The following is a 17,297-nucleotide window of genomic DNA, read 5'->3' as shown; positions in this document are numbered from 1 at the left end:
CAACCCTCTGCTGCTAGTCTGTTGAAGCCGGAGGCCTACAGAGCTTCCAAACGCTAGCCCCACCCACTGAGCCCAGGCCCCGCCCCTCCCAGGTTCACCTCCCTGGACTGCTTCATGAGTAATGAGACCTAGTTCCGCCCATCACCCCTGCTGGCCCCTTCCCCAGTAACTCCGCACCAGCATAAACTTCTGTTCCCTAGAGGCGAGGGATCCAGGGTGGACTGCAGGGAGGAGAGCAGCCAGCCTGTAGTCAGGCAAACCTGCGCTGCCGCCCCTCCCAGTAGCATCTTCAGGATTGCGGGACGGCCTGCGGGATTGGAGGGGAGAGGTGTGAGGATGACGAGGAGCGCTCTCGTCCCGCCTCTTCCGCCACATCAAAGCCCGCCAAGCACAGCAGCCTAGCCTGATGAGCTAGCAGCACAGTTCAAAGGTTGGCGGTAGCACGCGTTTAATTCAATCCCTAGCTGCAGGTTCCTGCACACCCAGGCCTCACAGGGACTGACTCCGTGGGCTCCGCCAGAGTATCGTACGACTGGACCCATTGGGTCCTCAGCGAATTTAGAAGACTCCCCTCGGGCCGGGCTCGTTGCTAACCTGCCTCCTCCCCCTAAGTTTAACCCTGTCCTTGACAGAGTGCAGCAGAAGCAGAGGAACTGAAGGTTAGTGCAGAGCGAGGCACCCTGGTGTGTTGGCGTTATCAGCGGGCAGCCCCCGGCGGTGGAGCAGCCGCCACCACCTTGCAGAAACGCACCCTCTGGAAGTCTGTGATCTCCGCTGTCTCCTGGCCCTCGGGGCCTACCTCTGAGGAGACAAAAAGCGGTAAATGGAGGACCAGCCTGCCCGGACCCACCCTATCCCGCACGTCAGTCAAACCCTCCTACAACTTGGCATCCAGCTTACCCAACCTCCAATCTAACCCTGTCGACTACTGGGAAGCCGGTTACTGGGGTGCTAGTGTAATGAGCTCACCCACTCCTCCCAGGACCCCAAACTATCCTTTTGGCCCTGACCGCTCTGCTCCACATCTTAGTCTACTGCAAGGGAACTGAAAAATAAACACAAGCTGGATCTGGCCGGATGGCCGAGCAACCGGGGTGACCAAGATCAGTCTCTTGCTTCTACTCCGTGGGATCCAAAATCCCACTCCGGTCTGACCCCAAAATGCTAACCCTGCCTTAAAGATAAGTCCTAACACGGCTCCATTCATTCGGTCGTTCGATCCTACCCTTAACTAACCACGTTTTGCTTTTATGCGATCTCTTACCAGAATTGAGTTTCAAGCTCGAAATCCTACTGCCTCAGCCTCTTGCCTCTGAGAACATTCAGAGTTCGAATCCCACTTTCAGCTCCTCCCTGAGCCCAGCTTCCTAGCCCAGCTATTCACAACTTCCTTCGGTTGGAGCCTAGAGGCCACCCTTTGACCAGAGGTCCAACTCCGGGTCCAACCGCACAGCAGCAGCTCAGCTCCCGCCCTCAGCCCTCACGGGCCTACTCGTTTCCTACCCCAAGCCCTTCCCTCCCCAAGGCAGGCAAGCAGGCCACCCACCTCCACCAGGCTCATGCACCCCACCTGGAGATGCCTCAGGCCCCTCTTCTTCAGACTTCGGGGTTCCTGCCAAGCTGGGCCCACTCTCCGAGGAGGCGAGGGCTGGCTGGTCACCTCCTGGAGAAGGGGAGGCTCAGTCAAGCCCCTCCTTTTCCAAACATCTCCCCATGTGAGGGGAGCAACTGGGGTCCAAGGACACAGTGGGGGGGGTCATTTAAGGAAGTGAATGTTTTATTGGAGAGGCTCTGAACCAGCAAGAGCAAGGCTCTGGGAATTGGGATAAGGGCATGAAGTAGGCACCAACTGCCCTTCCCTGCCACAGGGGTTGAAGGAGGTGTGGGCACAGCCACACCGTTGTGCACACACACACTCACAAACACACACACAGGCAGCCAGTTTCAAGCATTCCCAAAAGGCCAGGCCTCACCCGGAGGCTGGGCACCAGGCGAGTGGGCAGTGCCGGGAGAATTCAGTTCCATCTCCTCACCCCAGTCAGACACAGGCTGGTGGTCCTCAGAGTGTGAGAAGGGGCTGGGGGGCTCCTGGGGCCCGGCAGGCACGGGGTCCACCTGCTCACAGGTGGGCTTCCCCGCAGGCTCAGCCTCAGGCTGATGATCAGGAACAGCTACTGCTTCCTGATCCCTGGGACCCTCTTCCTCCTCTTCAAACTCTTCTTCCTCCTCCTCCTCTTCCTCCTCCTCCTCAGTGACATCTTCACTCACGTCCTCCCATTCTTCATCCTCCTCATCATCTTCCCCCTCTTCTTCTCCCTCCTCCTCTTCCCCCACATCTTCCTCACCATCCTCCTCAGGAGGCCGATGAGCTGGGACTGGGGTCTCAGAAGGCTGCTGGGAACACAGGCAGATCAAGGAAATGCTTGGGACCTGTCGCCCCACAAACCCCCATACACACCCCACAAACCCCCATACACACCCCACAAACCCCCATACACACCCCACAAACCCCCATACACACCCCACAAACCCCCATACACACCCTCACAAACCCCCATACACACCCTACCTTACAACTGCTCTGCCTTACCTGTGTGGGTGTCTCCTCCAGGGATGTGGATGGAGAGGCCTCAGGGGCTGAGGACACAGCTTCCTCTTTTGTCTCCCAGCGATTATCATGGTCACTGGAGGGGACAGAGCAGAGGGGTGAGGCCTGGGTGAGGGATGGGAGAGACTTCTCCTCAGAGAACATCTGGCACGCTGCACTGAAGGTAAAGGGAGCAGTAGACACAGTGCCAAGACAGAGCAGTGTACCCTCAAACTGAAGCTAGAAAGAATGACCCACAGACCCAAGCACGCTGAGGAGGGGACTGTCCCAAGGGCGGGGCGCCCCACCTATAGGCACGAGGGGCCACCTTGGCCTGAGGTCGGCTGTGCTTTCTCCTCCTGCGGCTGCTGACTTCGGCTTTGTGCTGAGAAAGGAATTCTCCAAAAGTGGGGGGCTTAGGAGGTCTTGCCCAAGCTTGGTCATCTACAACAGAAACGCAGATCGAAGGCTTTAGGGAGAGGGACACAGCACATGCCACATTCAAACCCTTTCCAGGGCACACTCACCATAGCGGTGGGATGGTTCGTGGGCAGGGGCCGGGCCATCCTTGAACCTAGGAAAAGAAAGCAGAGCCAGCAATAGCTGAGGGAACTAGGGAACAGCAGGAGAAAGCAGGGCGGAGCCAGAGGCAGGGCCAGAACAAAGCAAAGCCTCAAAGGGGCCAGGGTGAGACAGGGTGAGGGTAGAGCGATGGGTCAGGGGCAAACCGAGCTTCCCAGCAACAAGGCCAAGCAAAGATACAGAACGTGGCCTCGGAAACGAAAACGTAGAGGCTGGAGTGATGGTCACTTCCCCAGTGCCCTCTGCACCTGCTGTCTAGCATGCCAAGATGGCCGGCCTCCTCGGGTTGCTGCCCTCAGCCTGCGGCCCAGAATGAACACACTCAGTGCATGTTCAAAACGCATGGGGGATGCGAGTGTGGGCCAGGCATGGGATCCTCGCACTTCCGAGGTGGAGGAAGGAGAATTCAGGCTCAGGCTGTCCTTGAGGCCTTGTGAACAACAGAGAGCGTCCCTCGGCACCAACCCCAGCCCAGGGAAGACGGCACTCGGTCAGCAGCCGGGTTCCCTCATCCCCCACCCTGTGCTGCTGCTGTGCCTGTCCAACACCGGTGAGCTCATCTCAAGGGAGACAGAGCCTGGGAGACCTGGCGTCTGGTGCTAACCCGCTCAATACAACCCAGCAGGCATGTAAGCACGTGACAGAACTTTCCTTACACAAGCTGGGCATCTGCGAGACCGAGGCTGGGAGGTGTTGAACTCTGTGCCCACTTGAGCTACACGGCCTACAACCACAGCACTTGAGCTGAGGCAGCTGGGCAGCAAGACAGCCCGACAGGTAACGGAGACTGCCACCAACCCTGTACCACACCGTGGGTCCACACTGGCCCTGCCGCGGGCTGTCTTCTGGGCTTTCTCGCTCTCTCAATCAGTAACAACACACAAGCCAGCACGGTAGCACATGCCTTTAATCCCAGGCATGCAGAAAGAAGGGTAAAAAGACGAAAGGACAGAAGACCTGGCCCGGCTAGCTCCGGCTGCTCTTCCCGAGGCCCAGGCTCATCTCCCATGCCTACAGGGTAGCCAGCTCACAGCCCTCTGGAGCTCCAGTTTCAGGGAATCTTGTCTTGTGCACCAGGTATGCAGACCATGCGCAAACATAAATGCAGACACACACTCATCCATACAAAGTCGAAAGGTGGGGACTGGGGGTTCGGCGGTGGAGCACCTGCCTAGAACCCCCCAGTGAGGTTCTGGGGCTCAGCTCAGCACTGCAGCACGTTGAGCATCCCAGAGGCCATGGGTTCAATCCCCAGTAGCAAAAGGAGAAAAGGAAAGGCAGGCCTTGAGCCATGGCCAGCTGGAGCAAACATCATACCCATGATGATCAGAAAGTGGCTGGGGCCAGCACCCACACCCAGCACCCAGCACCCAGCACCCAGCAGGAAGGAGCCTGACTCACATGCCTTCGGTCTTCTCGGCATCCCACTCCCGCCGCCACTGCCCGGTGGGCTTGCGGTGTCGCTGCAGCCGCTCTTGGTCGATCTTCTCCCTCTCCTGCTTCCAGCGCAGGTACTCTGACCGCTCCCGGCCCGTCATGGACATTGTCATGTCGCCCCCACTGCCCAGGCCAGCCCTGCGGCCCTGCCAGCACCACAGCCAGTCAGTTCCCAGCTCCTCTCCATGCCCCGCCCCCATGCAGAACCACTGCTCAGAGCACAGTCAGGCGGCAAGTGTCTGGCTGAAGTGGCCTCCTCAGAATAGATCTCTTAAATTTTTGGTTTCAGACAGGGTCTCATGTAGCCCAGGGTGGCTGCCTCAAACTTGCTAAGGATGACCTTAGACCCCTTGTGCTGGCTAGTTTTAGTCACCTTGACCCAAGCTACAGCTGTTTGGGAAGAGGGAACCTCAGTTGACAAAACGCCCACAGCACACGGCCTGCCTCCACCTCCCAGTGCAGAGCTCATCTGTCCAGGGTTAAGCATTTCCATTTGGTGGTGTACGTGTGATGGCCAGAGGCCTGTCCTGCTCTGTCAGCCTCCGGCGAGGTCCCTGGGAGCAGGGACTCGGACTTAGGCCAGCAGCCAGCGAGTCCTCAGACCTTCCTGTTCATCTCCATCCCTAGGCATGCACGGAGCCACACTCAGGCCTTTCCCATGAGTGCTGCAGGTTCAAAGCCAGGTACTACTGCTTCCGCACCAAGCACTCTTACCCACTGGCCCTTCTCCCTAGCTTCCTTTTTCTAAGATTTAGTTTTATTATTTCCCTATATATACCATGTGTGTGTGTGGTACCCACAGAGGCAGAAAGGGGGTCAGCTGCTTTGAGCTGGAGTTGGGCAGTTATGACTTGCCCAGTGTGGGTTCTGGAAACTAAACATGAGTACTCTGAAGAGTAGTTTTTTGTTTTGTTTTGTTTTTGGAGACAGGGTTTCTCTGTGTAGCTCTGGCTGTCCTAGAACTCATGCTGGGATTATGGGATTAAAGGCGTTTGCCACAACGCTCTTTATCATTCAACACTCTTAAGCACTCAACAGTCTTTCTAGCCCTCTCCTCATTTTTCTTAGGAGACAGCCCTGACCCTCCTCCTCACCGTCTGGGGTGCTGATGTCTCATATTACCCAGCCTATAATTAGACGTTTACCCATTAAGTTCCCACTGGGATACACTACAACTTTGTCTTAGAACTATTTCTCTGGCCAGGAATCCCAGCATTTAGGAGGATCAAGAGTTCCAAGACTGCCTGGGCAATTGAATGGACATAAAAAGGACTGAGGCTGTAGCTCCTGGTTCGTAGTTTGTATAGCATGTAACAACCGTGGGTTATATCCCAACATGGAAAAAAATGTCCAGCATAAATCCCTAACAACGAAAACACTGGCAGCAGGGCATGCTTGTGCACAGCTGTAAGGCCAGCACTTGGCGCAAACAGGCAGACGCCTGCGCTGGGCTTAAAGCTACAGCTCATGTCAGCTGAGCTGGCCTGGAGGCCAGGAGACCAGGGCTCGGTGGTCATACTCTACCTCAAAGAGAGAACAGAAAACACTGGCCAACCGCGGCAACCCAAGTGCTTCAACTACATGGTGAGTTCTCAACCAGCCAAGACCCTACCAAAATCCCCCAAATCAAGCTAGTGCTCATCTGCCCATCCCAGCCAGCCTACAGCGCAGTTCTTGGGATGCCCACCGCAGGGACACACAACACGCACCTGTCGTTCCTGTTCCAAGCCAGAGCGCACCCGCTCAAAATCCGAGCCGCCCCAGTTGCGTCCGTGCCGGCGGCTGCCCTCTCTGCGATCCCTCTCAGACTCCTCGAGGGGCCCGCCCCGACGTCGGGGATCGTCCAGGAAGTTGCGCACTGGGTTGGGCTCCAGCACCCCTTCCTGCAGCAGAAGAGCTGGCATGTGGCAGGCTGGGAGGCGCTGGGCGCTCCTCTCAGCCCACCCCAGGCTGCCCGGTGCCCACCCGCTGGTTGCGCTCGTATTCAGCAATCTTCTCCATCTCCTCATTCATCTTCTCGATATTCTGCCTGCGCCGCTCCTCCCACTCCTGGGGGGACAAGATGGCACAAGGCTGTCAGAAAGAACACACAACTAGCTAGACAGGAAAGACGAGGGAGCCCAAATTCCCCAAGGACAGACAGATGACAAAGGGTGCCTAACTTAAAACTTGGGTGGCTGTTGGCGACCCTGACACACCTCAGCCAGCAGAGCCGCGTGGAGGGAGTGGCCTGGGGAGTGACAGGTGAGCCTCAGTCCTTGCCCTGCCCTTCCTCAACACTAAAGCACTAATTTACCGCAGCAGCAGCCGGGCAGGGCTTTCTCCAGCCTCCACTGCTGGGGAGTGTGGCCAAGTTCTTCCCAACCAAAACATAAGAAAATGTGTTTCCTTGGGTGTTGTCAGAGGACAACACTCAGCAGGCCTTGGCCTCCTGGTCCACAGCTTAACATGTGAGAGAACCAAACCCTGGTTTTACTGAGGCCACTGCACCTGGTATGTGTGCATGCACATACGTGTTCATGTGTGGAGGCCAGAAGGACAGCTTTGAGCACTAGTCTCATCTTTCGAGACAGAGACTCACTACACAGCTCCGGCAGGCCTGGAACTCAGCCCAGATCCACTTGCCTTCCTCCTCTGGGATGGAAGGTGTGCGCCACAGCCCCAGGCCTAGCCGCCGTCCTTTAAACAGAGCTCTCACCATGGAGGCTGACATGGCTGGCCACGGTGCCCAAGGCCCACCTGTCTCTGCGGCAACCACCAGGGTACAGATTGCAAGGCTGCACCACGACTCTCCTCTCATCTGTGGGCTCTAGGGACCAAACACAGGCCTCAAGCACTTCAGTGGCCAGGTCAGCTCCCAGACTTGCAAGCCATGCAGCAGCAGCTCAGCAAACCAAGTCCATTTCTGGGTTTGCTGAGTGCCTGCCCTGAGGCCCGATGCCTGACAGCAGAGAATGCTTGCCCTTTGGGTCTACTTGGCATTTCCTCCAAGAGCAAGAATCTTTACTCCCAGAGAGAAGCAACCTCACCAGGGCAGAGATTCATAGAACCAGCTTAGACCAACAAGCCATGAGCCAAGCCCAGGCCACTGGCTGCTGGGGAGTGGGGCAGTCACAGTGAGGCCACGCCTCCCACCATGAATCTGAACAGACCAGCAGAGCAAGCACACAGCAGACTCTGCAGGGAACGGGCAGCAGCAGGAAGCCAGAGTGCTGGTCAAGAAAGGAAGACGAGGGCTGGAGAGATGGCTCAGTGGGTAAGAGCACTGACTGCTCTTCCAAAGGTCCTGAGTTCAAATCCCAGCAACCACATGGTGGCTCACAGCCATCCGTAATGAGATCTGACGCCCTCTTCTGGCATGTGAAGACAGCTACAGTGTGCTTACATATAATAAATAAGTAAATATTTAAGGAAGGAAGACGAGAGTCCCTGAAGGCCAGCAGGAGGACAAGGGACCCAGACAGAGCATCAGGGAGGGGCACACATTGACGAAAGACAGAGGGAAGAAGAGAACTAGCTGGACACACAGGCCAGGCCTGTTTCCCAGCCACTGAGAAGGCTGAGCAAGAAAGGCCAGCCTGGGCAAGGTAGTGAGATGACATTCTGTCTCAAAAGGAAAGCCACAGGCTACGGGTGTAGCTCGATGGTAAAGCACTCATCTAACATGCCCAAGGCCCTAATTCCAATCCCAAGACCAGAAACATGAATGAATGAATGAATGAATGAATGAGTAAAAAACAGGGAACAGCAAACCTTGGCCCAAGCTTCACGGCCTGCTTGGTGCCTACCTTGGACTTGCGATCAGAGGTGGAGTTGTCTCCTGCCCCTAAAAGATGAGGGGACCCCCGGCCCCGGCCTCTCCGGCCCCGGCCCCCAGGACCCCCTCGAAGCTGCTCCCCAGCACCATCCTCCCAGCCTCGGGATGCCCGGCCTACGCCTGCCCGGCCTCCCTGCTGGGGATGGGTCCGGCCCCCTCTGCTGGCCCCTGGGGGCCGAGGAGTCCCAGGAGTCCTCCGAGAGGGACCCAGGCTCTTCTCCTGAAAAGGGGAGGAAAAAGAAACCAGTCAAAGGCTAGACAGACTGCAGCACCTTCGACTGCAGCGGGCAGGTCTCGGTCCCAGCCCTCAGCCCTCAGCCTCCTCCTCCTTCTGCAGGTTCAGACATGCTGGACTCCCCACCTCCACTGCCATGTTCTCCTTCTCCATGGACCGGCTCTTCCGGGGGGCTGTCACGGCCACACCCTCCAGCTCAGCTTTTTTCCGATCCTCCTCAATCTCCTAGAGCGAACAGCCAGGGCAGTGGAGTGTTAGGGTCCTGTCCACCCGCTGCGCTCCCACAGTCCTCTCCCTGCTCCTCCACTCAGCGTCTCTGCAGAGCTCCAGACACGGCCATCTTCCCTCAGACCCCTGCACACGACTCTGCTGCTCCCAAGCCTCTGTCAGCCGATGCTCCCCATCACCACGGCACCCACCGGGCCTCTCCTGTCCCTTTGCACTACCCTTGCTATTCCCCAGGGCTCAGAACTGCCCTGGGCTTTTGTAGGAGCTGCTCCACTACAGTGAGTCTGTGAGCCTGTAACTACTCAGGTGTCCGATGTCTCCCCCAGCCTGCCTTTCCCTGTTCTCACCCCTGCTTGGGAAAGCATGGGGGACCGTGGAGACTGTCTCAGATGCACCCTCCGCCCGGCCTCCGGTGCTGCCTGCACACGATCAAACCCAGCTTTTACTCTTTGTTTTGTTTTTATGAATGAATGCATGAAAATGAGTCAATGCGGCCCCCTTCAGAGAAAGCCCCACTGTCCCCGTGGGCTCTGCTCTGGACTCCCCCTCCTCTCCCCTTTCGAGCCCCAACTGCCCTTGGTCGCTGAGCCATGACTGTCCTCTCCCACTAGGGCCCTGCCCCAGCTTTCTGTCTGACTCTATTACGGCCCCTGCCGTGCACCACCACACAGAAAGAGTGTGCCTTCCGTGGAGAGCACTCGTAGCAGGCCTCACTCAGCCAAAGCCTCCACAGCTCCCTAGTGCCTTAGGCCTTCTCCACCTGCAGGCTGGCCCTGATGACCTCCCAGACAGCTCTCCACCAGCTGATTTTCTAAGCCCTCTTTCGCATCCAAACTTCCCATGTGAACCGTAAGCCACTTCCTTTCCAATTCCTTTCCTAATATCGAGGCACCCTTCAGTTCCCAGAACTCCATCTACCAGAAAGCCCTCCCTAATGTCTTCAGGCTAGAGGGAGAGCTCTGGACTCCCACAGACCTGTTAATTCCCCCATCCCAGCCTTGTTTACTCTGGGCATCACGAAGGGCAACTATGTCCCAAATTGAACAGGTCTGGGGACTGTGTCCTACACTCAGCCTAGAGCAGAGACTCTGAAGGCATCAGTGAGCAGGGTGTGAATCCATGAATGAATGAACGATGAATGATAGCATGGAAGGAGGGAGGCCTGAGCACGGCCTTTGGCTTGCGTCCTATGAGTGCAGGGGAAACATGAGAAAGCTTGAAGGGAGAGGTGGGGAAAACTCACTGCGGGGAGGAGAGGGCATGGGGTCTCCAGGGCAGGGCTAGGGCACCTGGTAGCGCCGGATGAGGGCCTCATTCTTCCGACGAAGAGCCTCGATCCTCTTGTCCAGCTCTGCGTCCTTCTCCTCCTTCGATTTCAAATCTAGTGTGGTAGCCTGCGGTAAGGAAGCAATTGAAAGAGGGAAAGAACAATCTTCCCGCCACACAGGCATCTTCCCCAGGATCTGAGGGCTTGGTCTCTGTGGCCCACCGTGCCCGCCCCCTCCAGCTCACCATCGTCGGCTGTGATCTCCCTCACAGAAAATACATGTAGCACTGGGAGCTCCTGAAGGCAGAGAGAGCAGTGTGTTAACATCAACAGTATTCTGAAATGCTGTCTCCTCTCCTTTATCGAGGGTTCCAAAATAACAGACTCAGAAAAATACACTTGTACTTCATCAAGGGAATAGGCAAGTACTAGCCTCGCCTCTCTCCTAAAGAAACATAAACCCTGCCCTTCAGTTTTAGACCCACCCGTGCAATTAGTCAGACCCACCTTGGGAAAATTCTGACCCCACCCCTGTAACTAATACTAATTCCTCCAAAGATGTCAGTCCAGGCTCTATTTCCTATGACAATTTTAGCCAGGATCTGGCTCTGTTTTTTTTCTTTTTCTTTTCTTTTGTTTTTGTTTTTTTCGAGACTCGGGTTTCTCTGCATAGCCCTGGCTGTCCTGGAACTCACTGTGTAGACCAGGCTGGCCTCGAACTCAGAGATCCGCCTGCCTCTGCCTCCCAAGTGCTGGGATCAAAGGAGTGCGCCACCACTGCCTGGTTAAGGATCTGGATCTTAAAACGCCAGCTACAACCTTTCCTTCCAACCGGCAAAAGTAACTTCTAGGGGCTCAGAGGGATGGCTTCTAGAATAAAGGTGCTTGCTACCAAGCCTGAGAGAACTGACTCCCACCAGTTTTCCTCTGATCTCCACGTGACCATCCATATAGCACAAAATAAAGAAAACATAATGAAAAACAGTTCCAGCTGGGCAGTGGTGGCGCACACCTTTAATCCCAGCCCTTGGGAGGCAGAGGCAGGTGGATTTCTGAGTTTGAGGCCAGCCTGGTCTACAGAGTGAGTTCCAGGAAGCCAGGGCTACACAGAGAAACCCTGTCTCGAAAAAACCAAAAAAAGAAAAAGAAAAAAGAAAAACAGTTCCAACTCTGAGACAACTTTAGTCGGTGGTTCCCCTAAGAATGATGCAGCCCAGCCCCCAGCATCTTAAAAAGGCACTCATCCTACCAAGGCGGGAAAGATCCAGCAAGCAGGCCCAGGATCCACTGCAGGGGCCTTCCTGGACCAGACTTGACCTTCATAGTGATACTCAAGGCAGATGACAGAACTTCTACAGAGACTTACAAGAGAAAACTGCCAGCAGCAACCGCATCCCTGACCTGCAAAAACCTCTGTGGTCCCAACCCTAACTAGGGTGAAACTTCAGGCTCCTCCTTTCCCGCCAGACTTCTGGCCCCGCCCACAAAAAATCACACATTCTGGCGCCACCTCCAACTTAGCTGGCCCACCCCCAACACACCAGAAAACATTCTGACCCCGCCTCTGAGTTCCCTACTTCCCTGCCGGTGTTCTGCTGTGCTCCCAGCTCAGTAAAAACTTTCTAGCTCCATCCCCGCCATTCGCCATTCTCCACTACCCTAGCCCCACCCGCGAAATCCCTGGCATCTTAGCTCCACCTCCATCCAGTCTCAGCCTGTCTCTGGACCCTCCCCTAGCTTCTGAGCAAGGATCGGGATCCAGCGACAGAATCCAGAAACTTTCCTGCCTCGCCCCGGCGGTCTCTACCCCAAACACGAGTCCCATCCACTAAGTCAAGTTACCACGTTCTAGCACAGCAATTTAAACCCAGAACATTGAGGACAACACCCCCAGCGTCTTGGCCAAACCCACACAACGCCGCAGTTCAATCATCACCTCTTCACTCAAAGCCCAAACCTTTTTCCCCACTCCCCTCCAAACTTTGGCCCCGCCCCGAGCACGGCCACCCTCTTAGCTCCGCCCCTGGCAATCATGACCACACCCCCGTGGCACTTCATACAGCAAAGACTAAACTTGTAAGGCCCCAAGAAATACCCTGGCCCCGCCCCCAGTGACGGTGGGGCTTCACTCCGCCCACCGTCTATTGACCACTCCCCCCCAGTTCACCCGCCTACCACCCGAACTCCACCCCTTACACGCCCAACACCTCAGTCCCGCCCCCAGTTTCCATCCTGCCAACGCCCAGACTCCGCCTCTTATCCCCACCCCACACTATTTGGTCCCGCCCCCAGCGTCTCCGCCCAACGTCCCGAGCCGGCCCCCTAGTCCTCCCGCAAAACTCTAGCCCCGCCTCCAACCCGAACACAGCTTAGCAAGCCCCGCCCGCTCTGGCAGCCGCCTGCGCTCCGGCCCGCCCGCACTCGCTCGTCTGGCCCTGCCCACATGCTCACGGCCCAACCTCAGCACCCCTCAAGCGACACCTATGGGCGTCGCGTCCCCGCCCCCCGCAGAGTACCCTGACCCCGCCCCCGCCGGCGGCTCGTCTCCCAGTCCGCGCGCGTTCGCGCTCCCCTCACGTGGGCGATCAGGCCCCGCCCTCTCCGGGCGCGCTCCCGGCCCCCTCCCCCGGTCACCTGTCCCGGAGACCCCGCGGTGTCTGCGACTCCGGCTTCGTCCGCCTTCGCGTCCGCAGCTCCCGGGCCTCACTCGTCACTTCCGGCCCACACCACGTGAAGAGAGGAAATAAGTAGGGTATTTCCGGTCTTGACATCCCATTTCCGGGTGCCTTAAAGGGTCCGCACCCCCTCAGGCTCTGCAGAAGGTGCATGGCGTGTTTCTTCTTCCTGGTTGCAGGGAGTGGACATGTAGCCCTAAATCTCCGGGGTCCTTTCTTGGCTTAGACTTTTTCCACCCCGAGCTACTGGTTCCCTATTTTACTAAGTAAAAATCAGACATTATATCAGGACCCTTGGAAACCTAAACTGGTTTCATTTCCTTTTCTTGCAAATGAAACCTTAATTATAGAAACTATAACCAATTCATAAAAATATGAAAACTTTAAAAATCAACTATGTAGAGACTGGAAAGATGGCTCAGTGGTTAAGAGCACTGACTGCTCTTCCAGAGGTCCTGAGTTCAAATGCCAGCAACCGCATGGTGGCTCACAACCATCTGTAATGGGATGCCGGGCGGTGGTGGCGCACGCCTGTAATCCCAGCACTCTGGGAGGCAGAGGCAGGTGGATTTCTGAGTTCGAGGCCAGCCTGGTCTACAGAGTGAGTTCCAGGACAGCCAGGGCTACACAGAGAAACCCTGTCTCGGGGGGGTGGGAGGGTGGGGGGGACTCAAATCCAAAGAAAGCAGGAAGGCTACAGAGATGGCTCAGTGGTTACGAGCGCTGACTGCTCTTCCAGAGCTCCTGGAACAAGCCAGTGAGTACCACTCACTCCTTCATGACCTCTGCGTTAGCTCCTGCCTCCTCAGGGTCCTCCCCTGATTGAGTTCCTATCCTGACTTCCTCCAGTGATGGACTGTGATATGAAAACATAAACCAAATAAACCCTTTCCTCCCAACTTGCTTTTCGGTCATGGTGTTTCCTCTCAGCAATAAAATGTTGACTAAGACAATAAAATGTTGACTAAGACAATAGCTCAGTTGGTCCCAAACTTCTGATTCTCCTGCTTCAGCCTCTTCAGCACCAGGACAGGATTCCAGGTCTGAGCGTCCCCGCCCACCAAACTGACCACCTTAAACTGCTATGAGATATCCCATCTGATAAATGGCCACAATTTGCCCAACCCGTCCCATGGACGTTAGAGTTATTTCAGTTAGTAGGAATTGCCGTCAACACTTCACTGAAATTCAACAGGAGCAGCTCACCCTGAGTGTGTGGCGCGCGCACGTGTGTGTGTGTGTGTGTGTGTGTGTGTGTGTGTGTGTGTGCGCGCGCGCAGCGCGCGTGTGCGCAAGCTTGTGACCAGGTTCAGCCCAATTTTGCTGTTGTTTCTTTTAAATGGAAGCGTATGCTGGCCCTGGGCATTGGTGGCAAACACCTTTAATTCCAGCAGTAGGGGGGCTGCTGCGAGTTCCAGGACAGCCTGCTCTACATGGTGAGTTTCAGGACAGCCAGAGCTGCAGAGTAAAACCTTATCTCAAAAAATTAAAATACCTGGGCAGTGGTGGCACACGCCTTTAATCCCAGCACTTGGTAGGCAGAGGCAGGTGGATTTCTGAGTTCGAGACCAGCCTGGTCTACAGAGTGAGTTCCAGGACAGCTGGAGCTATACAGAGAAATCCTGTCTCGGAAAAAACAAACAAACAAATAAATAAATATAATAAGATAAAATTAAAAGGTGTGTGAGTGTGTGTGTGGGTGTGTGTTTTACCTGCATGTATTTCCATGCACCACTTGAGAGTCATCATGTGAGTGCTGGAAATTGAACTTGGTTCCTCTTCAAAAGTATTAAGCACTCTCTCTTTTTTAAGATTTATTTATTTTACACATGAGTACACTGCAGCCATCTTCAGACGCACCAGCAGAGGGCATAGGATCCCTTTACAGATGGTTGTGAGCCACCATGTGCTTGCTGGGATTGAACTCAGGACCTTCGGAACAGCAGCCAGTGCTCTAACCACTGAGCCAATCTGCACGTTCTAGCTTTTTGAGATCGGCTCTTCCTTTGTGCCTAAGCTGGCTTCAGACTCCAGATGCTTCTCCTGAATGCCGGGATCACAGATATGAACTCCTCTGCCCATGCCTGGATTTTCCTTGTTTTAATTTGGGGGAGGAAAGTGAGAACTACCTACAGGAGTCGCTTCTCTCCTACCACGTGGACCCAGGGATAAACTCAGGCATAAAGGCCTGGTAGGAGGCCCCTGTACCTGCCTAGCCAGAGCCACCTTGCCTACCTGTTCTGTTTTGAGCTTTTTATGGGGGAGGGGTGTTTATTTTTTGAGATAGAGTCTCACAGTGTAGCCCTGACTGGTCTGAAACTCTCTATTGTAGATCAGTGTTCTCAAAGCATAGATGTCCATCTGCCTCTGCCTTCTGAGTGCCGTAAGCCTAAGAATTTGTTTGCTTTTTTTCTTTTTCTTTTTTTTTAGTTGACAGGTAACTGTGTACAGGCTGTAACAGGCTGTTTCAGGTCACCTGAAACTCTCATTTCTTTTGTTTTTGTTTTTGGTTTTTTGAGACAGAGTTTCTCAGTGTAGCCCTGGCCCTCCTGGAACTCACTCTGTAAACAAGTTAGCCTTGAACTCAAAGATTGACCTGCCTCAGCCTCCACCTCCCTGGTGCTGGGACTAAAGGCGTGTGCCACCATCACCTGACTACACTTATCATTTCTTTGGGTCAAGAATATTCACTCTTAAGCTGGGTGTTGGTGGCACATGCCTGTAATCCCAGCACTCTGGGAGGCAGAGGCAGGTGGATTTCTGAGTTTGAGGCCAGCCTGGTCTTCAGAGTGAGTTCCAGGACAGCCAGGGCTACACAGAGAAACCATGTCTGGGGCGGGAGGGGAGAAGAAGAAGAATATTCACTTTTTTCTTAATTTGAAATATGCAATGTTTTTATTAGTCACTTATGTTTCACAGTAAATGATCTGTAAGTCTGCTCCAAAGAGCACATAGGCAGGAGCTAGTAGCAAACACTTACAATCCCAACATTAGGGAGGCAGAGGCAGGCAGACTGCTGTGAGTTTACCATCAGTCTTGTTCTCACAGAGTGTTCCAGGCCAGTCGGGGATACATAGTGAGACCCTGTCTCTACAAATAAATGGCTAGATAGAAATTAAAGGTAAAGGCCGGGCATGGTGGCGCATGCCTGTAATCCCAGCACTTGGGAGGCAGAGGCAGGCGGATTTCTGAGTTCAATCAGACTGCCTGATTTAAAGGCGTGGGAGAGAGTTACATATAAAAAGTCACAGAGCAGAGCGAGGCAAGGTAGCACTGGAATCCCAGGCGCTGGGGAAGCTGAGGCAGGAGGATTGAAACCTCAAGGTCAGTTTGAGCTACATGCTGAGACCCTGTTACAAAATAAAAAGTGAGGAGAGGACTGAGCTGTAACTCAGTGAAGAGTGCATACCGTGGCGGGGCAGTGGTGGCACACACCTTTAATCCCAGCGCTCAGGAGGCAAAGGCAGGCCGAACTCTGAGATCAAGGTCGCCTTGAGCCAGGACAGCCAGGGCTACACAGAGAAACCCTGTCTCGAAAAACAAACAGAGAATGCATGCCCTAAGTTCATACCTCAAAAACCACACACGCTCACACTCACACTCACACACACACACACACACACACACACACTTACACACACGCGAAATTTTAATCATAGAAAATAGAAAATCTTTAATGGAAGGGTTGGTTCAGTTATTTGCCGAATTGCCGACAGGCTGTGGCCAGAACTTTAAAAGCATTTGCAAGTGATATGCTCCTCACTCGCCACCAGAGGGCGCTGGCTAAAGTGAGAAACAAGACTCATTCACTCAACAAATAATTCTTGGAAACCTGGCACATAGTTCCAGCTCAGAAAAAGTAGGATCTGGACTTCAAGAACAGCTCTGGCTACATAATGAGTTCAAGGCCAGCCTGGGCTACATGAGACCCTGTCTTAGATATTAAAAATTTTAAAGGGGATCTGGAAACCAGGCATGATCGTGCACAGCACTCAGGAGGCAGAGGCAGATTCAGCTCCAAGCTGGAGACCAGCCTTGCTTATAGACTGAGTTCCGAGACAGTCAGGACTACACAGGGAGACCTATTTAAAAAAATAGGGGTCTCGGGAGATGGCTCAGTCAGTAACATGCTTGTCACAAAAGCATAAACACCTGAGTTCAAATCCCCCAGGATTAGCTCCGTGTGTAATAGCGTGTGTCACCAAAACTGGAACCCGCGTGATGGGAAAAGAAAGCTTACCTCTGCAGGTCGTTTGTATACTAGTTCACAAGTTTGATGGCACACCTGTGTGTCTGTGTCTACTTCAAGGCCTGTCTGGGATACTGGGTCAGTTCCAGGCCAGTGTAGGCATCTTAACAAGAAGGCCCTGTCGGTAAACAACAAAGCACAAGTAATCTGAGAACGGGCTGGAGGATGGTTCCTGGGCTGAGAGCAGCTACCGTTCTCTTAGGGCCTGAGTTTGGTCCCC

At 54.7% G+C, this 17,297-nt stretch overlaps 1 protein-coding gene across 7 annotated transcripts; it reads right to left on the bottom strand.

Annotated features, from left to right (window-relative positions):
- Positions 1 to 103: 103 nt before the first annotated feature.
- Ccdc9 (coiled-coil domain containing 9) lies at positions 104 to 12,893 on the bottom strand. 7 transcript variants are annotated; one of them, XM_052172204.1, is made up of 15 exons: positions 12,788 to 12,893; positions 10,399 to 10,450; positions 10,130 to 10,280; positions 8,785 to 8,883; positions 8,395 to 8,643; positions 6,572 to 6,655; positions 6,316 to 6,489; positions 4,571 to 4,752; positions 3,115 to 3,161; positions 2,896 to 3,031; positions 2,591 to 2,684; positions 2,034 to 2,394; positions 1,547 to 1,663; positions 752 to 801; positions 104 to 307 (listed from the first exon to the last, which is right to left on the bottom strand). In XM_052172204.1, exons 3-15 carry the CDS (start codon positions 10,199 to 10,201, stop codon positions 290 to 292), a joined length of 1,683 nt encoding a protein of 560 aa, XP_052028164.1. In that variant the 5' UTR covers positions 10,202 to 10,280; positions 10,399 to 10,450; positions 12,788 to 12,893; the 3' UTR covers positions 104 to 289. The 7 variants fall into 7 exon arrangements, with proteins under 7 accessions (XP_052028164.1, XP_052028162.1, XP_052028163.1 ...); XM_052172202.1 differs by having other exon boundaries at positions 107 to 307; positions 10,176 to 10,280; XM_052172203.1 differs by having other exon boundaries at positions 108 to 307; positions 1,571 to 1,663; positions 10,176 to 10,280.
- Between the last annotated feature and the right edge of the window lie 4,404 nt (positions 12,894 to 17,297).

The sequence above is a fragment of the Apodemus sylvaticus genome, chromosome 1 (genome assembly GCF_947179515.1).
Source record: "Apodemus sylvaticus chromosome 1, mApoSyl1.1, whole genome shotgun sequence".
NCBI classification, from domain to species: domain Eukaryota; kingdom Metazoa; phylum Chordata; class Mammalia; order Rodentia; family Muridae; genus Apodemus; species Apodemus sylvaticus.
This window is presented reverse-complemented; position numbering and strand designations above follow the sequence as displayed.